The 20,495-nt window shown below is 38.0% G+C and overlaps 1 protein-coding gene across 3 annotated transcripts; it reads right to left on the bottom strand.

The window, feature by feature from the left end:
• Positions 1–142: 142 nt before the first annotated feature.
• LOC101481500 (macrophage mannose receptor 1) lies at positions 143–19,282 on the bottom strand. Of its 3 annotated transcripts, none has more exons than XM_004542963.4 (32): positions 19,170–19,282; positions 18,591–18,947; positions 18,258–18,428; positions 17,525–17,680; positions 16,617–16,727; positions 16,236–16,373; positions 15,962–16,138; positions 15,532–15,686; positions 14,566–14,679; positions 14,033–14,148; positions 13,749–13,897; positions 13,461–13,660; positions 12,487–12,605; positions 12,247–12,319; positions 12,016–12,169; positions 11,653–11,691; positions 11,243–11,406; positions 11,061–11,125; positions 9,772–9,872; positions 9,494–9,636; positions 9,244–9,349; positions 8,024–8,148; positions 7,811–7,858; positions 7,589–7,624; positions 6,157–6,259; positions 5,349–5,581; positions 4,984–5,149; positions 4,638–4,805; positions 4,434–4,550; positions 3,472–3,633; positions 3,024–3,047; positions 143–2,947 (listed from the first exon to the last, which is right to left on the bottom strand). In XM_004542963.4, the coding sequence occupies exons 1-32, from the start codon at positions 19,231–19,233 to the stop codon at positions 2,733–2,735; spliced, it is 4,269 nt and encodes a 1,422-aa protein (XP_004543020.2). In that variant the 5' UTR covers positions 19,234–19,282; the 3' UTR covers positions 143–2,732. The 3 variants fall into 3 exon arrangements, with proteins under 3 accessions (XP_004543020.2, XP_004543021.2, XP_004543022.2); XM_004542964.4 differs by having other exon boundaries at positions 7,811–7,852; XM_004542965.4 differs by lacking the exon at positions 3,472–3,633.
• Between the last annotated feature and the right edge of the window lie 1,213 nt (positions 19,283–20,495).

The following is a 20,495-nucleotide window of genomic DNA, read 5'->3' as shown; positions in this document are numbered from 1 at the left end:
AACCACTAGACTAGGTGCCAAGAAAGAGAAAAGCACGACTTATAATTTGTGTTTTGCTGATAAAATCCTGAGCAATATTGTCAGCAAATTATTTTTCCATTACAGTATTTGGAGAATTTTCTCTCAAGATAGTCGAATGGTTTAATGCACAGTATTTAAAGAGAAACAAAGTCAATGTAGAAAATGACACAGAAAACAGTGGGCACAATTTTCAGGTTCACGTGTTCCATTATAGATTTAATATGATAACGGTGGTGCTGCAAGAGAGTTCAATGTAGCTGTTGATTGTTTTACTATTGTTGTGTAGCATAACCTATAATATTGAAAATTGCAAAATAATGAGTAAAGTTTTAAAATAAATATGAAAGTACAAAGAATAATACTTACATCCAAAGTACAGTGGAGTAGAAGCAAAAGTAATAAATGTTGAGCTCATAAAAGAGGTCAAAGAAACAAAACTAAACTCAGGCAAACAACTGCAAACTTAACAAACCAAATGACTGCCCAAACAAACATAACTGACCTCAACAGGAAATGACACAAGGGTATATATAATGGCTGATCAGACCACTATCACACATGAGGGGTAAGTAAACAGAACACAATCATAAACCACAAAAACGATGCAGTACAGTCTAGTTTGTTAATAAACAAAGAAGAAAATCAAAACCACTAAGCCCTAAACTCAAATATTTAATCAAATACAAAGCATAGCAACATGCATAGCTCTAATTTCTAATTTTTTATTGGATTTGTTGACAGATCTGAGAACTGAAAGCTGCATAGAATTATGTTTCATAAGTAATAAGAGTAAATGTGAAGAAAATCATAGAGGACAAACTGTGAATCTTCTGTGAATTAGATTTCTTGTACCCATCTATAGTTTCAGAGTTCCTTGATCTACGGTGCAATTGATTTTATTTGTCTTGTTTCTTTTTTGGGTATCTTTAATGTTTCAAGCTAAAGTTCACCTAATATAAAGTAAACAATAGAACAGTTACATTGCCCTACAATGCATGTTCGGTACATTTTCCCCATTGTGAGAAAGTGAGTTTTCTTTTTATTAAGTATTTTCACTGCTTCAGAAACAGAAACACTTGAATAAATTATTGCTAGTTTTGGTCTAAAACATGTTTTTCGGTCGCTCCTATGAATGCAACAGCGTATAATTTTAAAGCATCATGGTCTCTGAAACAAAACCTTTCATCAGAAGAATTCAATTACTGTTAGCGGTGAATAAACCAAACCACTTTTACAAGTTATTGCTTTGTTTTTGGAAAAGAATGATCACACATTCAAGATAAAATGTGTGGTGACCCACTAGAGGGCTCCACTCACACCCAAGCTGGGAGGAAAGATTCTGCTGTTTTGGCGCAATATGCTCAGTTCATGTTTGGAGGTGAATAAAGTTGGAGTGTAAAACTAGAGCTCCTGTGTCGTGTGTCACATGCCTCCATGAATGTTATTTTCCATTTATATCCAATGAAGAAATACTAACCTAACCAGTAGATAAATGTAATGGGTGTATAAAATAAAGCATTTTTGCTAGTTAAGTGGTCAAAGGAGCTTGCAAAGAAAAGCGTCTGGAGTTCTTCAAGTTGCTTGAAGACGTTTCACCTCTCATCCGAGAAGCTTCTTCAGTTCTAAGGTCAAATGGTGGAGAGTCTCAGATTTAAACCTAGTGGGAGAAACCCCCCACAGAGGGACAAAAGGACCCCCCGATGATCCTCTAATCGTGTGAGCAAAGGTGTGAAACTGGGTGTGGGTCCCAATCAGCCAGGGTTTCGGGTGTGTTCATTGTGAAACCTGGCCCCACCTTATCATGTGAATTCCTGAGGTCAGATGGCCCAGGATGTGAGTGGGCGTTCAGGCGTCTGGGGAGGGAACTCAAAACTGGATTATAGATGGCAGAGAGTTGGTGTCGTAAACCACCGCCTCTGTTCAAAGATGGTCACTCACAGTGGACATAGATGGCTTCTTTCACTCCTCTTTCAAGCCATCTCTGTCCAAAATGTGAACATTGGCATCCTCGAAAGAGTGTCCTTTAGCCTTTAGATGCAGATGGACTGCTGAGTCTTGTCCTGTGGAGGTGGCTCTTCTGTGTTGTGCCATACGTTTGTGAAGTGGCTGCTTGGTCTCTCCAATGTAGAGGTCTGGGCATTCCTCGCTGCACTGCACTAACTAGTGTAACCAGACATTATGCTCAGACATTGTAAACTAAGCAAAGGAAGTACTAGAATAAATCCGATGAATCTTTTGGCAAAAGTGAAACCGATATTTTATTCTTGTAAATAACTTTAATCAAATTGTTTCATTTCCTGTGATAGAGATCTTGTGATCAAGATTTCAAAGACAAAATGGATCAGTAGGACATGCGACAGTATTTGCATTATTTACAATCAACTACACATCCCAACTTTGGTTAACACACAAAAATCAATCTACATCTATCCATGTAGAGCTATTCTAACATTTATATTTGTAAAAAATAAAAATTAAAAATTAAAAAATGTATGGATTAAAATTACTGATCAGTTATCTTTTAATTGGGAGTTTTTATTATTTAAAAAAAACACAAAATTAAATATCAAATAAGATTATCTAAAAATATGCCACTTACTGCTAACTGACTAAATAAAACTAAATTTTCTAAATCAGAGCTCTATTAGATTATGCAGGTATACACATTAAACAGTTAGTTGTGAGTTCCCATCATATGCATTTGATACCAATTAATTTTCACCCACCACACCAGCCTGGACCTGTTCATTGTTAAAGAACATCGGGTTATCAAAGGTAGTTAAGTTTTCAGAGATGGACTGGCAGATACCAGACTTTTTCAACAGGAAGATGATGATGACTATCCCTATGGCAGTCACAGTAATGCCAAGCAAAACCTCCAAAACCATGTGGCCATTGGCTTTAGGATCCTCTATAGAAGAACTTGCTGTATAGATTGAGCACATAGATTAGTCCAACTAAATTATAAATGTAAGACAAATATAAAAAAAGACACAACTTACCAATTGTTGTTGGTGCTTGTAATACTAAAAAGAAGATTTAAAAAAGATAAAAATTTCTGTGTCACTGCAGGGACTGGTACTGTAATGCTAAATCAATTGAAACTAGTGCTGTCAGTGTTAATCTTGTTAAAATGTTGTTAAATGTTGCATAACTACATTAACGCGGCAAATCTCCGTTAGCGAGTTAACGCGGATTGCCCCGTGTGAGGGCTGCACGGTGTCAACGCGTTAGCATGGTTAGGTTGTTAACGCATTAGCGCCATGCAGCTCCTCCCACATGGCGATCCGCGTTAACTTGCTAACGGAGAACCGCCGCGTTAATGCGGTTATGGTGTTAACATCATTTTAACAAGATTAACGCTGACAGCACTAATTGAAACATGTTGTTAGGTGTATGTGTTGCACATTTGTGCTATTACAAAACCATTTTTTAAATTTCTGGACTTACCTTTAGGTGCTTTACAAATAAATCCCTTGCTACTATACACCCTGCCTGTTGTCCAACTCCCATCTAGAGATGCAATTGCTCCATAGGTTCCAAAACCGCCAGGCTCATTTGGACCCCAGTTAATGAAGTCAATGGCTGTTTTATCCAACCATTTCCACAAGCCTAGAAACAAACAGAATTTCTCTTTTGCTCTAGTTCAGTTGCAAGAAAACTGGTACTTTATTTTTACTCTTGCAATAGGAAATATGTATGAAGGGGAATAACTTGAAAAGTTACATTAATTAGCCACTTCAGAGCAGTAGAAGTGACTGAAAACACAACACTAGCACCTTAATGCTCCACTACCAAATGTTCATAGTTGTGTTTGGCAGTTTGCTTTTTTCCCCTCCTTCTTAATGGTCAATAGGTGACGAGTCATCGGTAGCCAAAAGAAGTGTGGATGTCTAGAAGTCTGAAGTAATCACTGAGTTTGTCTCAATTGTTTGTTTCATGTCTTTCTGAATGCAACATGAAACATTAATCATTTGGGGAAATTTGATCTCTGGGGATCTGTCCAAAGGCTGGTCTACCTTGTAAGTAACAAGTCACTGCAGAGAGTCCAGGAAAATCACTTTCTCAATCACAGCAACCTGTCACTAATCACATGTTATATTAAAACACTAAGATTGTGTTAATTAACACTCAGCTTGAATCTTCAGCATGGGACCGAATCAGAATCAGAGAAACTTTATTTATTGCCAAGGGGCAATTAAGATACAACAGAGCAGCATGACATTGAAGATAAGGACAGGGCATAAACAGCCAATAAGAATGAGATAATAAATACACTAGCACCAGACAGACTAACCAGATATTTTATGTCACGGTTACAATTACAATTTTCAGTTTATGTGTTCTGTTTTTATTTATCTTCAAGTATACATTAATATTTTTCTATGAAAGAGTGGAAAAAATGACTGTACCTTTGTGAGTCTGATACATGCCAATCCAGAAAAGGGGTTGGCTGTCTTTAAAGACTAGCACGTTGTTAAAAATGAATCTTTGCTCAGCAGGATTTTCAATGCTGGTTAGAGTTCCACCTTGACCAACAAAAGATAAACAAACTGTTAAATCCAAACACAGCTGATGGACTGGGAATTTGCATTACACCATTCCCATATCCTTACCATATCTTATACATAGTGCAGATGCATCTCCCCAGTCAAAACTTCCTTTGACAAAGAGGTAACAATAACCCTTGAAGGGTATCCAGGTATAACCAGTTCTTGATGCTGGGTCTTCAGGGCAATTTCCTGGAAAACTGACTGATTCTGTTGACTCTGTTGGTGGAACATCTGTGAATTAAAAAGTAACCAGATATATAGTTTAAATCCAATGAGCATTCAAGCATCTTTAATTGGTACTGATATACAATAAACAAACTATGTCAGATCTAAAATAGGGAAATAAAAAAAAAAAGTTCATAGCACCAGAAATGTAGGATCGCTTTATCAGATTTTACATGAGCCCTACCTGTAGACTTCATACAAACACTGGCCATGTTGTGAGCACAATCAGCAGTCTTCCATTTTCCATTTTCATTATTCACATACACACAAGATTGTTGCATTTCTGGTTCAAATCGATCCCAGTTGGAAAAGGTCATTTCCCAGCCGTCAATAGGTCTGAAATATCCAGTCTGAAGGAAAAAGATGAAGATGATATATAACATGCTCCATGCTTCACTGCTTCACTGGGTGAATGGGTTAAATGCAGAGTGTAAATTCCCTACAGGGGATTTATTAAAATCAGGTACATTAGCAAAACTAAATAATTACGCAAACATTTACATTAGTAAAGTTACAAGTAGATTAGGTGAAACCATTTGTGTGCTGTACCTGCTTTTTGTTCAGTCCAATCCACAAAGGACCTTCCATTTCCAAAGCCATCAGCTCAACATAGACCTGTGACCACTCATTTCGCAAGCTAGCCAGGTTAGCGCCATCAAGCTCACAGTACTTTTTGGCTGAATCCCAGTTCATTTTCTGAGTAACAACTTTGATTGAATCATTAAGTATTTTCACATAGCCATTGTTAGCTGTTGGTTCAGGGGAGTCTGGGAGAGATGGATCTGTGCACAGTAAAAATAAATAAAATGGTTAAAAAACTTCAATTTTAATTTGCTTCATCTATGTCTGAAGGCTAGAATATTGTTCTGCTTCCGAGAAGAAATTACTTATTTGCCCAATTGTGACACTATTCTGTTGGAATAACGCTAAATTAAAAAAAAAAAAAAAACAAAACCTGAGGAGCACTATGAAATACTACATTCAAGACAAATAATACAGAGCATGAACTTAAATCATCTCTTAAATTCAAAATAAAAACTCAAAACGTTGATTTGAAGACCCAGGACCATGACACAAAATGCACTGATAGTTAGTCAAACATTTTTTTCCAAACAATATACTAACTTCTGTGTTCTAATGTGGCAGCAATACAACACATTCTTGAACATGTGTAATTAGCTCATTGTACTCAGTTGGCCTCCACAGTCACCAGATTTCAACCCAATAGAGCACCTTAGGGATATGATGGAACAGGAGGAGCTACATACATAGAGCTACAGCATTTTTCTGATGCACTACAGTATAAAAATACAATTAAATAAATATATATAACAAGCATTTGAAAATCTTGGCTCACCAAGATTACGAAGACAAATATATCCATTTTTGTCACTGCAGGACCTTTGGTCCCATTTCCCAATACCAGTGGTACGATCAGTTGTCATCACAGCACATCCTCTCTGGTGAGACAGACAGAATAGAAATAAAGAAACTAAGGTTATATCTGGATCTGTTTTGCTGGCCTTACTTTCCATATTTATGGTTTGTGTTTATTGCCAATACACTACTGTGAACAATTTCTTTAATTCATTATTAACCCTTATATACTTTTCAGGTCAAATTTGATGTGTTTTGACATTTGACCGGAGAAATGTCCTAAATGTCATTATTTTATTATGACATTTGATGACTAAACAAAAATAATACTACTTTAATTTTTTTTCCTTTTGGGGGGGGGGGGGGGGGGGGGTTATTTATTATGTTTTGAATGTTGTACAGGTGCTACGAATTTTTGAACATTGAAGCTGTTCCAGGTCAATGGGGGTGTCAAATTCATAGGCTGCATCCTCCTGAGGCCGCATTTGTAGGCCGATTACATCACAGCGACGTCACAAAGGCTGTCCAAATTCGTAGAATCCTCCAAATGCAGCCGCCAAATGCGTCCTCCTTTTCCCCAGATTTGAAGGATGGGTTGGGTGTATCCTTCGTGGCCTACCATATCCCAGAATTCATAGCGCAGCCCAGCCAATTCCAGTTTCCAACAATGGTGGCAGCTACTAGTTTTAATATTACTCTTTTTACTCTTTCTGGGTCACAAAATAATTTTTTTTTACATATTTCCAGGCTTGAATGTAGCTGTGTAAACTTCAAATATCTGCTCGGTTTATCAAGATATCACATATTTGCAAAAGTGCTCCGACGTTTTTTGGAGACGTCTGTTACCCACCAGCTCGATAGCTAGCCAGGGCGAGAACAGCGAACTCCCGGCACATCGTTTTCAAACCCCCTGCGGTCTTTTGCTACTCAGGTTAAACATGAGAGAAAGGGACCTTCTGGTCAATAAAGGATTAGGCTGCACAGTATCTCTGCTGTTCCTAGGACTGCGTTGTTCTAACCTGAGATCTCGTATGTTGTTCCTGGGATCTGACGCACATACTCGCCAAGTTTGGGGGTCACTGCCCCGGGTGCCCTTGTTACCACTAGGACCACTGTTGCCTTCACTACGGGTGTCCTCCACTGCTTGTCCACAATACTATGGCTGGTTGGTTAGCCATCACCAGTTTGCCTGTCTGTATCTGGAAGTCCCAGACTTCCAGTTATGTAATGGATTGCTCATCCATTCCAGATAGACTATTTATCGTGCTAAATTGAGCTTTATTCAAAATTATTATTGTATCAATACTATGATGGAATTCTTGGTCTGGATCAAGATATAGAATACAAATAGTATGCAAGGGTAAATAATATTAACTGGGTTTTTTTCAATGTGGCATAAGGAGAGTAGTTACCTTGGCATCTCTTGAGAAATAACCACGATGATCTCTCTGCAATGAAAATTAGGATATGAACTAGAGTGATATTTGAATATAAGGAGAAAGTATATTACATATAATGACAATTAAATAAAAAGCTCAATGTATCATGTGCTAGAATCATTAACTACACCAGACCTTTCTGTGAGTTGTAACAAATTAAGTGTTATTGCACCTTCCAGTTAAATAATCAAGTACCTCATCCTCATCATCCGTAAAAAACATCCAGTGCCCAGTCATCTGCAACTGAAGACTGGTACGTTAAACATGCTTAACAATGCACAGAAATACAGTGTATACAATTCAGATGCATACAAATGACTATAATGCTAATATTTTTCTGTTGTGGTAAAGTAGGGGGAATAACAAAACTGACAAGGTTAAACTTCAAGTACACTGATGACCACTCACAGAACGCCAGTTGGTGTACCGCACTGGTTGTCCATTGGTCCAGTAAAATGAATAACCAAGCAAATAATGTAAACCGATCCAGAGGTCTGTTGTAGGCGCGTCCAACATTTTAGAAGTCAAAAACACTAGAAATAATATAAAAAACAGACATTGTTTTGTGTTTGTCACAAATATATACTTATTTTGAATTTCATGTTAGCAGTTTAAATTAAGAAAATGGTAGGACAGGGCACTGTTGAGCACTGTGTGTCATCATTTACATTTATGGTTTTACATTATGGAGCCCTGCTCTCAAAAACTTACATAGATGTAACACTGCCTGTGTAGCTGGATCTAAGAAATAAGTGCTTAAAATTAAACTTTAAAAGCACGTTTACTGCCATCTTCTGACAGTATGGAATGTTACATGACCAGTTTGGTTGGTTGGTTGGTTGTGGTCAATAGACTTAAATTAGTTTATGTTAGCTAACTAGTAACAGAACCAGTAATTCAAGAGAAAATAAAACTAAAAATCAGTTTAAGGGGATCACTTTTGTGCTGTCCCTGGCTGCAACTGCAACAAGGAGTTTTATGTTAAGAGACTGAGGATATACTGTCCACTTTTACTCTCCATTTTGTTAGCAGTGAAAGGCTGTATGCTGTTTGGCTAGCTGGACTGAAGCAGGAAAATCCACCTGTTAGCTGTAATGTTCAGGCTTAGAAAGCACTTTGTGAATGAGGACAGGGTGGAGGAAAGTCTCTGTGAGTCAGGTGACAGGTGGCTCACCAGACCAACAAACTGGAGTCAGTAAATTATTTTTCCTTGTCTGGCCAAGTGTATCCAGCAGCGCAATAAGCTGACGTGATCAGCACTATTTTATGCAATAAAATAGTCTCTTGTCCTACACACATCTAGACAGTTTACATCACAGGTTACTACATGCACATCACACAAAAGCATAACTATGTTTCTTAATGAAGCATGATTGGGAAACCCATCAGCATGTCTGCAGGGAAAATGTATGCGATAAAGAAAAGCAACCAAAAAACTGAGGGGATCAGAGGAAAAGATGCCAGACTTTATGGACACACTTTCATGTGTCCACTACATATTTTTCCTGGTAACATAAAATACATCTTTCTATTAGTATGACAGAGCATAAAAACACAAATAATGAATGGGTTCAGACTTTTTGACTCCTTTGTTATAAAAGAGAATGTATAATATAAAAAGGACAAACCTTGTACATGCTTTGAGAGAATAGAGGCCAGATTTCCTCCTTTGTTTTTGCATTGTGTTCTTGCTCCTTCCCACGTCTCTAATTCCCTGCTAATGATGCTGTAACACTGTAGTTGAAAAATGATCAGCTTGTGATACTTCAGATTTGCTCATTCTTATGCATAACTGTAGTTTTTAAAATGCAGTGTTATAACGCACTCATGAGTTACATCACATTTCTTTAGGAGACAATATTTAGGAGCGACTCTGACCTTTGAATTAAATTTTTTCCAGTCCTGTGGGCAGCCACCCTTTGGAAGAACAGTTGGTACCACTGAAATGTGCTCGGGCATTGAGCTATTGCGTTTACAAATGAAAGAAAGCTGAAATCCACAGTTATAATCGTGCCAGAACCCTGTGAGCCGATTCCAAATATAAAATATTTTTTTGTAATTGAAAGAATAAATATGTAGATAATGGACTTCATTGGTGTTTTATACTCATGTTAATATTTGGATGAAAGCTAGTGAAAATGTATCAGCTTACTCACCCCTAGAGGGAGTAATAGCCACACAGTTCTCGTCATTGTTCTGGAAGTTGGGTTGATTTTCACTCCACGCTTGAAAGACGACTGGAGAATCATCCATCCAGCTTTTTGAAACACAAATTTTCAAAAACATAATTGCAGGTGCTTGTTGAGTTCTTTCAAGAGCTGAGTAATGCAGATCTGTTTCTACACTCACTGTGTGTTAGGAACAATTCAATTCAATTCAAAAATCTTTAAATAGTGCCAAATCACTTCTCATTAGGATGACCAGTCTAAACTATAGGATTTATCAAAAAAGGAAACTTCTAGTTTAGTTTTAAGTGTACTCCTAAAAGTAAAAAAGAGTTTCCACATCATGAATCAGTATTCCCATCATGTAATGGCTGCCTCCATCAGGATAATGAGCCATGTCACAAAGCTCAAATCATCTCAAGCTGGTTTCTCGAACTTGAAAGTGAGTTCACTGTACTCAAATGGCCTCCGCTGTCACCAGCTCTCAGTCCAATAGAACACTTTGGGATGTGGTTGTGTGATTTTATCATGGGGAAAGAAAAACAGCAAAAGTAAGAGAGAATTAACGATGATGTTTATCAAATGTGAAGCGTAGTTTCGAACTTTTTTTGCTGCTGGTTCAGTAAATTTTGGTTGGATAGTGACAAAACCCTGACCGACATCTCACAGATTCTGATGCCTAATTTTCAAATTGCAAATAACACAACACAGTGTTCAACAGGTAATATCGGCTATATGTCAACTATTTTTGTTAAGTTTCTTTCTCTTTTTACATTTTTATGTAATTTACTTAGAATGAGAATTTGCATATTAATGTTCAAGGCAGTCTAAGGAGCTTGGAAAGAAAAGCGTCTGGACTTCTTTAAGTTTCTTGAAGACATTTCACCTCTCAGCCGAGAAGCTTTTTGTGGAGAGTCCCAGATTTAAACTCTGTGGGAGTAACCCACCAAAGAGGGACAAAAGGATCCCCTGATGATCCTCTAATCACATGAGCCGAGGTGTGAAAACGGGTGTAGGTCACAATCAGCCAGGGTTTCGGGTGAGTTCATTGTGAAACCTAGCCTCACCCTACATGATTGGGTGGGGCTAGCCCATTGTTCATTAAGTAGTGCTGCTTTCAGTCATTATGCAAATGTACTGTTTATGAGGTTGGTGAAACCTGCAGTCAGCTGAGACTGAAGAAGCCACTTGGACATTTCTCCCACTGAAAACGCTCTGTACAGATGAACAGAATCAACTTTTTGGAATTTACTTAGAAACATTATTTGTTTTATACTCACGCAAATGTTCCATCAAGATCTACAATGAGGCCAATCCAGTAAGGGTGATGACCTGTGTCTTGTATCTAGCCCAGATATGTAGAAAGGAGGCTGAATCAGAAATATTTAACTTGTAGCATGACCTGAACTTAAATTCTGTGGAAATGGATGCTAGTAGTGTAGTACAGTATGTTGCTGCTCACCAGTTTCCATAGAAAGACCCTTTCAGCTTCACTGCTGATAGTTACCAAGTCACTATGCCTCTGCTGACAGTACCGACGAGCATCTTCCATGCCCATCTGATTTCTGTTAATATAATACTGATTCCTGTTCCATTCAAACCACCCATCTGATGTTTTATTATAGCCTGGAAATAGATCAAAACTTGCAATATGGATTATATTCACTATAACTGTTGTTTTTTTGATTTGTTGTTTTTTTAGGAAGACATAGTGGTTGTGTGGTTGAAAATTTAGTGGACTGAACAACAGATCAGCTATAGGTTTTAAAAAGTTAACCCACAATTGTAAGCTTTATTGTGCTTAGAAGAACAAAAAAAAATGGAGATAAAGGTGATTTTCTTCAGGTTTGATGAAAAAAATGCCAGACTTACTTGGAGTGACGGGGTCTGGAGGCGGATTTGGGGTCATTCCTGTATTGTTATAAAATCATTTAAAAACAGTGCACTGGACAGAGAATTCGAGGTTCTGCAACACAGCTCTAAGCAGAGAATATGTTAAGAAATATGACTGTGCATCCTAGTGTTCAAGAACATGGGTACTAAACCAAGAAATTGTGCATATAGGAACAAACCAATCTGTACACAAAATCAGCTCCCAAATAAAGATTTTATCAATAGTTTGATGTTTACTCCAAAATCTGAGGACAATAAATCTTAGGAAGACATTGTGTGAAAGTTACTCTCACTGAGTTCACCTTCAACAAATGCATAAATGTGTTTGGTTAGCAATTTCACCTGCACGGATCTGGCACAGCCATTCGCTGTATTTCTCACAGTGTATGTCACTCCAAGATTGTCTTCTGAATGTGCGCTCTGGTTTCATTTCCACACAAGACTCAACATTATTTTTATTGTTTGGCTCTCCAATCTTCCATTGTTGGAAATTTAGCTTTAAAAAGAAGGAAACAATGAAAAAAAGTTATTTAATTGCATCTTCTGAATAATGCATAAAAATGAACAACTTACTGGAGTTCCGTCGCTCCATACATAACCTGTGTCAGGATCTGGGGCACTAAGTCCAATCCAAGCTGCTTGTAATCTGTAATAGAAATTTACATTATTGATATAAACTTAAAAAATAATTGTTAGACATTTTCCAACTCATTAGTTATCTGTGGAAGAACTTGCTAGCAATTATTATTATTATTATTATTATTATTATTATTATTATTATAACAACTAGTTCTATTTTCTTTTATACTGTACCTAGGTACGGACTGAAGCTCAACAGAACTGTGGATGCTGAGCAGGTCTCCTCCGATAGCCCTGCAGTAATCTTTGGCTTCAAACCAGGTCTTCTTTTGTATAGAATACCTATCAAACAACTTAACACCAACCGGCATAAAGATGCTCAGTGTGATTTGGTAATGTCAAGGTCACACAACTTTTATATACTGTGCAAAGGCTAAGATGTTGTATTCACGTGGGGTGATCAAAAGGTTACTGGACTTAAACATTAAAAAATATTACCCAATTAAATTTTTGTCAGGCTGCTGTTTTTAAATTGTTTTCTGGAAGTGCTGTTCTGATCATACACACTGTGCTCTCTGCAGTTTCAACTTAGACCTTAAACTTGCACAAACAGCAAAAAACAACTTCTGTTTTAAATTGGTGCAAATGTCTTACAAAAAGGATCAACACAGCTGATGGGAGCTGGGTCTGCTGCTATGACTGAGCAGTTTTCTGCAGGTTTTAGCTGAACAGTTTCCAACCACAATGACAGACTGCCGTGTGAAGAGCGAGACCAGAATTACCTGAACTGTAGCCTGAAACATGGTGTATGCTAGCATGCTAGCGTACACTACTATAGCGAGCCCTGAAAAACACAGCGGCACTTTGGCCGTACCAGCATAATCTTTGCTTGCCAACTTGAAACATTCCCAATTTTACCTCGCTGGAACATTGTCCACTTCGCAAAATGTAAAATTAAGTTGAGTATCACAACTGGAGGAGACCCAGCATGCACTGCAGAGTTACAAGCACAAAGGAAGATCACAGGACTGCAATGAAGTGATGTGAAAATAGAAGCTGGTTTAAAAGGGAGATTTAGCACATTTAAATCACTTTTATTGATCTATACTGGGAACTTTTTGATGACCCTTCATATATAAGTATATGATCTTGTCTTTAGTATGAGTTAGGACAACCTGATCAAATTAAGTTTTTCCTTGAGATTGTACCTTAAAACACCGGTTACTAAACCCCAGGCGAGTCCAGCCAGATGCACACTCAGGAGGGAAAAGAGTGGGTGGTGGAGGGGTTAAAACTGCCCCCTCGGCTAGGTGCTTACAGATGTATTTCTCCTTATTTGTGCAGGGCACCACATCCCAGAGGCCAGCAAAAATCCCAGTTTTCATCGCAACACAACCCTGTCTGTTCCCTTTCATTGTCAGAGAAATAATAAAAAATTTAGTTGTGAGGCTATGTTCTGCAATGTCTTACTGACGGAGTTAAATGTGTCACCATACCTGGCATTTCAGCATTCCAGTGTGTGAATCTCACTGAGTCTGTGTTGGTCCATACAAATTCTTCAGTATTTTTCTGGTTTGAAAGCCCCAGCCAAAAGTGTTTCTCTGGTCGCATCCCCACCAAGCTTACAAGAAATGCATTATCCACCCTGAAAATAATTTCAAGAGTACAGCCGTTTAAAAAGCTTCAAAAGTTGATGTGATTATTTATGTTTGTTTTTCGTTCACATTTTGTTTTGTGCGCTCAAAACATATGGAATAAAGACATGTAAAACAAATCTTACCCATTTGAAACATCAGCTAAGTAAGAAAGGGAACCTTTACAGTCATCTTTAGCTTCATCAAATGTTTTAGTCTGTATTCCTATAAAGTAGCAGTATGAGCCGTGTCTCCTCCACCCCTGGTTTGATGGAAAAGAAGATCATGAAGAAACACTGTAAATGATTCAGATTTTTAACAATGACAAGGAAAAGGAGATTTTTTTTAAAGCTCAGTTATGGTCAGTTCTTATTATGACCCAGCAGCTGTGTGGGGCTCCCACGAGTAATAATATGGAGCTTGAAATGAGTGAACAGGTTCAACAGTATTTGTCAAACATCGGTCATGTTAAAAATGACTGTCAACACGCTCAAGCAACTCAGTCCACTAACTTTCACCTAATTGTCTCATTGTACGAAATTATTCTTTAGCTTTAAATTTTGCAGAAAACAATATTCATTTAATTAAATAATCATTATTTCATGCAACCTCAACCCCAACCTAATAACTTCACAATTCTTATGGTTTATTTTTTAAACAAATTCATAATTATACCCACATTTTTGCAGCCTGTGTTTTGCTCCACTTCCTCTCCAGATGGTCTTAAGGCACTCATCTTCTTACAAATAAAGCCATGTTGCTCCTCGCATACAAGATCTGCCCAGTTTCCATTCTGTAACAAAGTACCATAAGTAGATCTGGAAGTACTGGTATTGGTATTTTTTAAACTTTACAAATTTAATGTCATATGTTAATGTAAATATTTATTGTATATGCTGTGCATTGTGTGTTCAGTATAGTATGTTGGAAGACAAAGACAGTGGTACAGTCTACAGTGTGCTTATGGACTGTTATATTTATTGCACAAAAGAGAGCGCGCTGATAAAGTGCAAACTGCATCCGGGACAGAAAAAAATGTATAACGCTCCTGACACGACTCACGCTCTTAGCAAACACCTGCACAGAAAGCAGATTGACCCCAATCCGGCAGGCAGAATCTGAGCTTCAGCAGGTAACAAAAGTAATGAGAAGATGATTACACTGATCAGAACAAAGAAGGGAAATAACTCCAACATGCACAAACATCTGACCACACAGTGTGCACTTAATTTGCATGACTATAATGTTTTTGATATACTGCTCAGCAATGGTGGTGACTCTCAAAGCAGAGCCAATGAGAACCCGAAAAGAATTGATAAGAGAATCGACAAGTAATCGAATCAATGAGTAATATTGATAATGGAATCTGAATCACAAAATTATTATCTATTTCTATCCCTAGTGTTCGGAAATGCTCTACAGCCTCAGGTTGTATTGTATTGGTTATTGAATATTTGAGTTACTGTTGTCTTCTCAAAGTAGACAAAGCTGAAAGCATTCATCATCATTTTTGTTTTCCATTCTGATGCTCTGTTTAAACTTCAACGGCTCCCTATAAATGCACTGAGTTGCTGCCAAACTGCCTAATAAAGTGGCCAGTGAGTGTAGATTATGTGCACCGTATGCACTCGATGATGCTGCGTACCTCTCCACGCATGAGAACACAGTCTTTTATTTCAGAAGACACAGCTGGTTTCCCAAACTCCCAGCTGGTGAAGGCGACAGTCGAGTGGTCAGACCAGTCAAATAACCCCTCTGTCTTCCTGTCATTCATTCCAATCCAAAGCTGATCAGTGGATGCTGCAGACGTTGGTTAAAAACAAAAGGACATTTTTGTATTTTTCCAAATCTACAATTGGATTACATGCATGTTAGAAAACATGTTCCATACAGTTTGCTTGTTTTTATTCATGGTTGTAAATCTTTTGAATAACCTCAATGGTCTTTATATTTTTCTGATGTCAAAATATTGATTCAAGGAATAGAGACCAGCACCTGAGGATTTACAGGGATTTTTTGTTTTAATTATTTGTTCCTTAACAATGATCCTTTTTTAAATAAATATCCATACATACTATATCCAAGCTGAGAGATGATGAAGCTTTGGTCCTCCACACTGTGGATGCTCACTAAGTCTCCTCCATCCTGGTGGCAAGCTACCTGAGCCTCAGACCATGTTTTCTGAGCCTGATTCCTGTGGAAGCAGTGGCCATTGTAGTGTATCCAGGGGTTTGAACAAAAACCTGTCCCAGCTGATCATAAATAACAAAGTAATAAAATAAGTGTTGAGGAATATTTCAGTTATGCTATAACCAAAATCTGAAGAAAAAAAAAGATATTTTTATTTACCTCGTGTAGGAGCTTCTTCAGCCTCTTTACTGTAGCAGATGTAGCCCAGTTTATTGCTACAAGGTAAACTTTGCCAAAGGTACCGTACACTAGGATCAACAACTGCACAGTTGTATCCCGGATTAGGAAGTGGATGTCCTAAACATGATGATAGATATACTTTACATGTTAACTCTACAACAGTCTTATACCGGGGCTCCAATTTCTATCTTTCTTTTTGCAGATGCATTTCAGTTTTTTTCAGTTAACAAATTGTATATTTTCTATTAATATGTTTTATTGTTGCTGTCATAGAGAGTCAGGCTGTTCTGCCTCTTTCATGTCTTTATGCTAACTTAAACAGCTGTTTTACCAGTAATCTGCTAGAATATATTATATCACCTGAGTCCCATTTCATGTAACGGTAAGGCCTGCCATTTATCCATTTCCAGCCATGTTCTGGATCTAGGATGAGTCCAATCCAAAGTGTATTGCCCCCTTTCCATAGCAGTGCTGTTGGAGCCATTGAGTACAGAAATGAAAAAGGAAAAATGTCTTTCACTTTGCGTTAAATAAATCTCTAATTGTAACCTCTATCATCCCTGTTGGACAACATCTCCCACCCCACGCAGGAGACTCTGACAGCACTGAGCAGCTCCTTCAGTGGCAGTCTGCGGCACCCATGATGTGGGACGGAGAGATTTCGCAGGTCTTTCCTCCACACTGCTGTCAGACTCCACAACAAAGACTTCAACTGATCAAACACACACATCCACACATGTGCAATAGCAATAACACTAAGTGCAATACTCTTTCTGGCATCGTTGTATTATAGTGTATATTGTGTACATTATCTTATGGATATATTATTCCAGTGTTTTTTTCTTCTAATTTTTCTATGCAACTTTGCACTGTCCACTGCTGTAACAAAACAAATTCCCCACGCGTGGGACTAATAAAGGTTATCTTATCTTATCTTAACAATAATCAAAACTAGTGTTGATGTTCTTTTTTTTAAATGATGGGGGGAAAATCATGTAATTCATAACACAAAGATAAGAGATAAGAAAAGATAAGATAAACTCTGATTAGTCACACGTGTGAAATTTGTTGAGTCACGACAGAAAGTGGACAGTGCAAAGTTACAGGGAGCAACAGTCAAGAAAAACAATGGAATAGAATAAGATAAAAAGAACAATATACTATATAAAATAGAATAAAATACTATGTTTGGATACATATACTTTACAGGAGTTAAAGTATGCACATAAATACATGATCACTTTTTCAGTGTGTCCGAGGCACATTACCTGTGATATAAGCCTGCTCGTGAGGATCATCGATGCTGAGAAGGGAAGCTCCCTGCTGTTTGCAGCTGACTTGTGCCTGGTGCCAAGTCAAAGCTGACTGTATGTTAAGCTGGTAATACGCTCCCGTTGTTGGGTGCATATTCCAGTCTTCCTTGGCTGTATATACAAAATGCATATATGTTTATAAGTCAAACTCATTTTAGATCATGGGTAACTTTAATCTTTAGTGGGCCTAACCAGTGAAACTCAACTTTCCTTCAATGCAATTCAAATATTATAGAAAAATTATCTTTTTTTTTGGGGGGGGGAACAGCTTTTCTGTCATTTAATTGTTTTTCTATAATTTAACGACTTTGTTGTAGTATGAATAGAAATAGTGATTGAGTCATGATCAAGGAAAACTGGGAATATAAGAAAAGCAGCAGAACTTATCAAAATACAGTTAAAAGTTTAAAGTCTATGCACTTCTTCATATTTTCCAGAGTCTTCCAGTGGGTTGTTCTGGAGTCTTTCCCAGGCCAATTCTGGCCCCGGTCTTCAACAACACTGGTGCAATAGTAAAGGTAATACTTTACTTCTCTAACTTAATGTTGATTTTTTGCCTCTGTTCAGCTATGGGAGTTGACTTAAGTTAAAAGTATATAATAAATCAGTTAATCCTTGTAAGAGCTCTGAAAAATAATTGTAGGTCCTAATGGTTGAATTATTTCCTTCAATTGGTTTCATTACTCACACATGGTTGGGCAGTACCCCCAGCGTTCGCTTTGATAGTTTGTTTCAACTGCACACCAAAGACGCTTTTCCGAGGAGTCAAATTTAGTACAGTCTGAATACCACTGAGTTTTGTATAGAAAGGGAAACATACACGGCCTTCCCGCTGCATTTCCACCGATGGTAAAAAGCTCTAAAAGGTCAAATAAACAAACGAACAAAACAAAGACTGTAAAACACATTTATCACAAACAGCTTTAAGACATGAAGCTAGGTAGAAACCTGTGCATCCATTTAATACAACCCTCTTATCTAAGAAAAATTGCATTATACTCTTTTTCACATGGCACAATACCTCTATAAGTTCTTGTGCAGGCACCACTGGATGTTCCAGAAATTGTGAGGTGGTTATTTGGTCCTGTTGTCCTGGAGAGAATGGCTGTGTTATCTGCAGTGAGCTCAATGTAAAGCTCCTGGCCTTTGAGAGCGAGCACTGTTTCGTTCTTGCATTCCCACTTTTGGAGCTCACTGGCTTCATCGCAATCGTAGAGGTTTACTTCACTGCCCACACTTTTTCCCTGGACACCCAGGCACTTGTTCCTCTGCAGAACCAGTAGTCGATCACCAGTTGTCCAGCGAATGTCATTGCAGTGGTTATTTGTTTTTATCAAACAAAAACCAGTGCCCCTGTTAGTTAGCTGAAATGGTGAGTCTGTTGAAAAATCATTGATATAAATTCACTTCATTTCCATGACTGGGATTGCTTTTGGTGCCTCATTGACTCTGAATCATTTCACTCTTCTTGCTGACAAGAAGAGCCAAATGATATGCTGACATAAATTTACAGGATAAACATGCTCGTTTTAAAAACACAGAGCAGAGGAAATCAATAAAATCTGACAAAAGATTAAAATTAAAAGTTGGATTACTGTACCATCTGAAGCCAAACAATAAAATGTTTGGATGAGGATCACAAAGATTTTACAAGTTATCCTCATTGTTAGTATTCCTGCAATTTGTATTAGAAAACTTTATACATGCATTTCTTGCAAAGTGTTTAAGGCTTGTGTGAATGACTGTTGACCACCAGTCCTAAGAGTATTATTTGTTCTGTCTCAGAGGAACAAGGAGGGCCTTGTCGACTTCCAGTATTACACAAATTACTACGTGATTGAAACTGAGTAATAAACAAATCAGTGTGTGAAACAGGAAGTGCTAGAATTACAGTTACAATTATGTTGCAACAACCACACTGAGGAAGTTATGATATCCTTCTGTGAATGCTTGAAAGAACTCAGTGGACTTTCCATGGATGCACTGGTTCTGTTAAACTGATGCACCGGTTTTTATCATTTATCCTGTTTAGTCTTTGCCCCCTACCTATATGATGGATGTACATGTGCTTTTCTTATACACTTTACATTAACAGTTTTGATACGTGCAATACAATTAAAGCTTTATTATAATTAAAACTCAACATTGAGTATAGCTGATGAATCAGTGTTACGTTGAGGAGAAAACACACAATGTAAGCCTTGGCTTGCAAAGAGAGTAGAGGAATTGTCTGCATGGCTGGAGAGTGGTTTTTATTAAGGTAATAGATTATTGTTTCTTTTGAAATGGTAATTTAAGCACACATATCTGATGACAGCCAATTACAGTCTAAGGAGCTTGGAAAGAAAAGCGTCTGGACTTCTTTGAGTTGCTTGAAGACGTTTCGCCTCTCATCCGAGAAGCTTCTTCAGTTCTAAGGGTCAAATGGTGGAGAGTCCCACGTCCACTGTGAGCAACCATCTTTGAACAGAGGCGGTGGTTTACGACACCATCTGTCTGCCATCTATAATCCAGTTTTGAGATCCCTTCCCAGACGCCTTAACGCCCACTCAAATCCTGGGCCATCTGACCTCAGGAAATCACATGATAGGGTGGGGCCAGGTTTCACAATGAGCTCACCCGAAACCCTCGCTGATTGGGACCCACACCTGCTTTCACACCTTGGCTCATGTGATTAGGTAGAGGATCATCAGGGGGTCCTTTGTCCCTCTTTGGGGGGGAAACTCCCACTGGGTTTAAATCTGGGACTCTCCACCATTTGACCTTAGAACTGAAGAAGCTTCTTGGATGAGAGGTGAAACGTCTTCAAGCAACTCAAAGAAGTCCAGACGCTTTTCTTTCCAAGCTCCTTAGACTACGATGACCTGGATGACTGAGAACCTTCACAGACACAGCCAATTACAGTTATTTATCTTCTACAGCATAG

Source organism: Maylandia zebra, linkage group LG18, assembly GCF_041146795.1.
Source record: "Maylandia zebra isolate NMK-2024a linkage group LG18, Mzebra_GT3a, whole genome shotgun sequence".
Taxonomy (NCBI): Eukaryota; Metazoa; Chordata; class Actinopteri; order Cichliformes; family Cichlidae; genus Maylandia; species Maylandia zebra.
Note: the sequence above shows the minus strand (reverse complement) of the source record. Positions and strands in the feature narration are given on the sequence as shown.

Coding starts and splice junctions, on each gene's coding strand:
- LOC101481500 (XM_004542963.4), bottom strand. CDS start 19,233: ATGAGGATAACTTGTAAAATCTTTGTGATCCTCATCCAAACATTTTAT. Junction 17,681..18,257: donor GGGGTACTGCCCAACCATGT/GTGAGTAATGAA, acceptor TTGTATATACAG/CCAAGGAAGACTGGAATATG. Junction 4,551..4,637: donor TGCACTATGTATAAGATATG/GTAAGGATATGG, acceptor TTGTTGGTCAAG/GTGGAACTCTAACCAGCATT.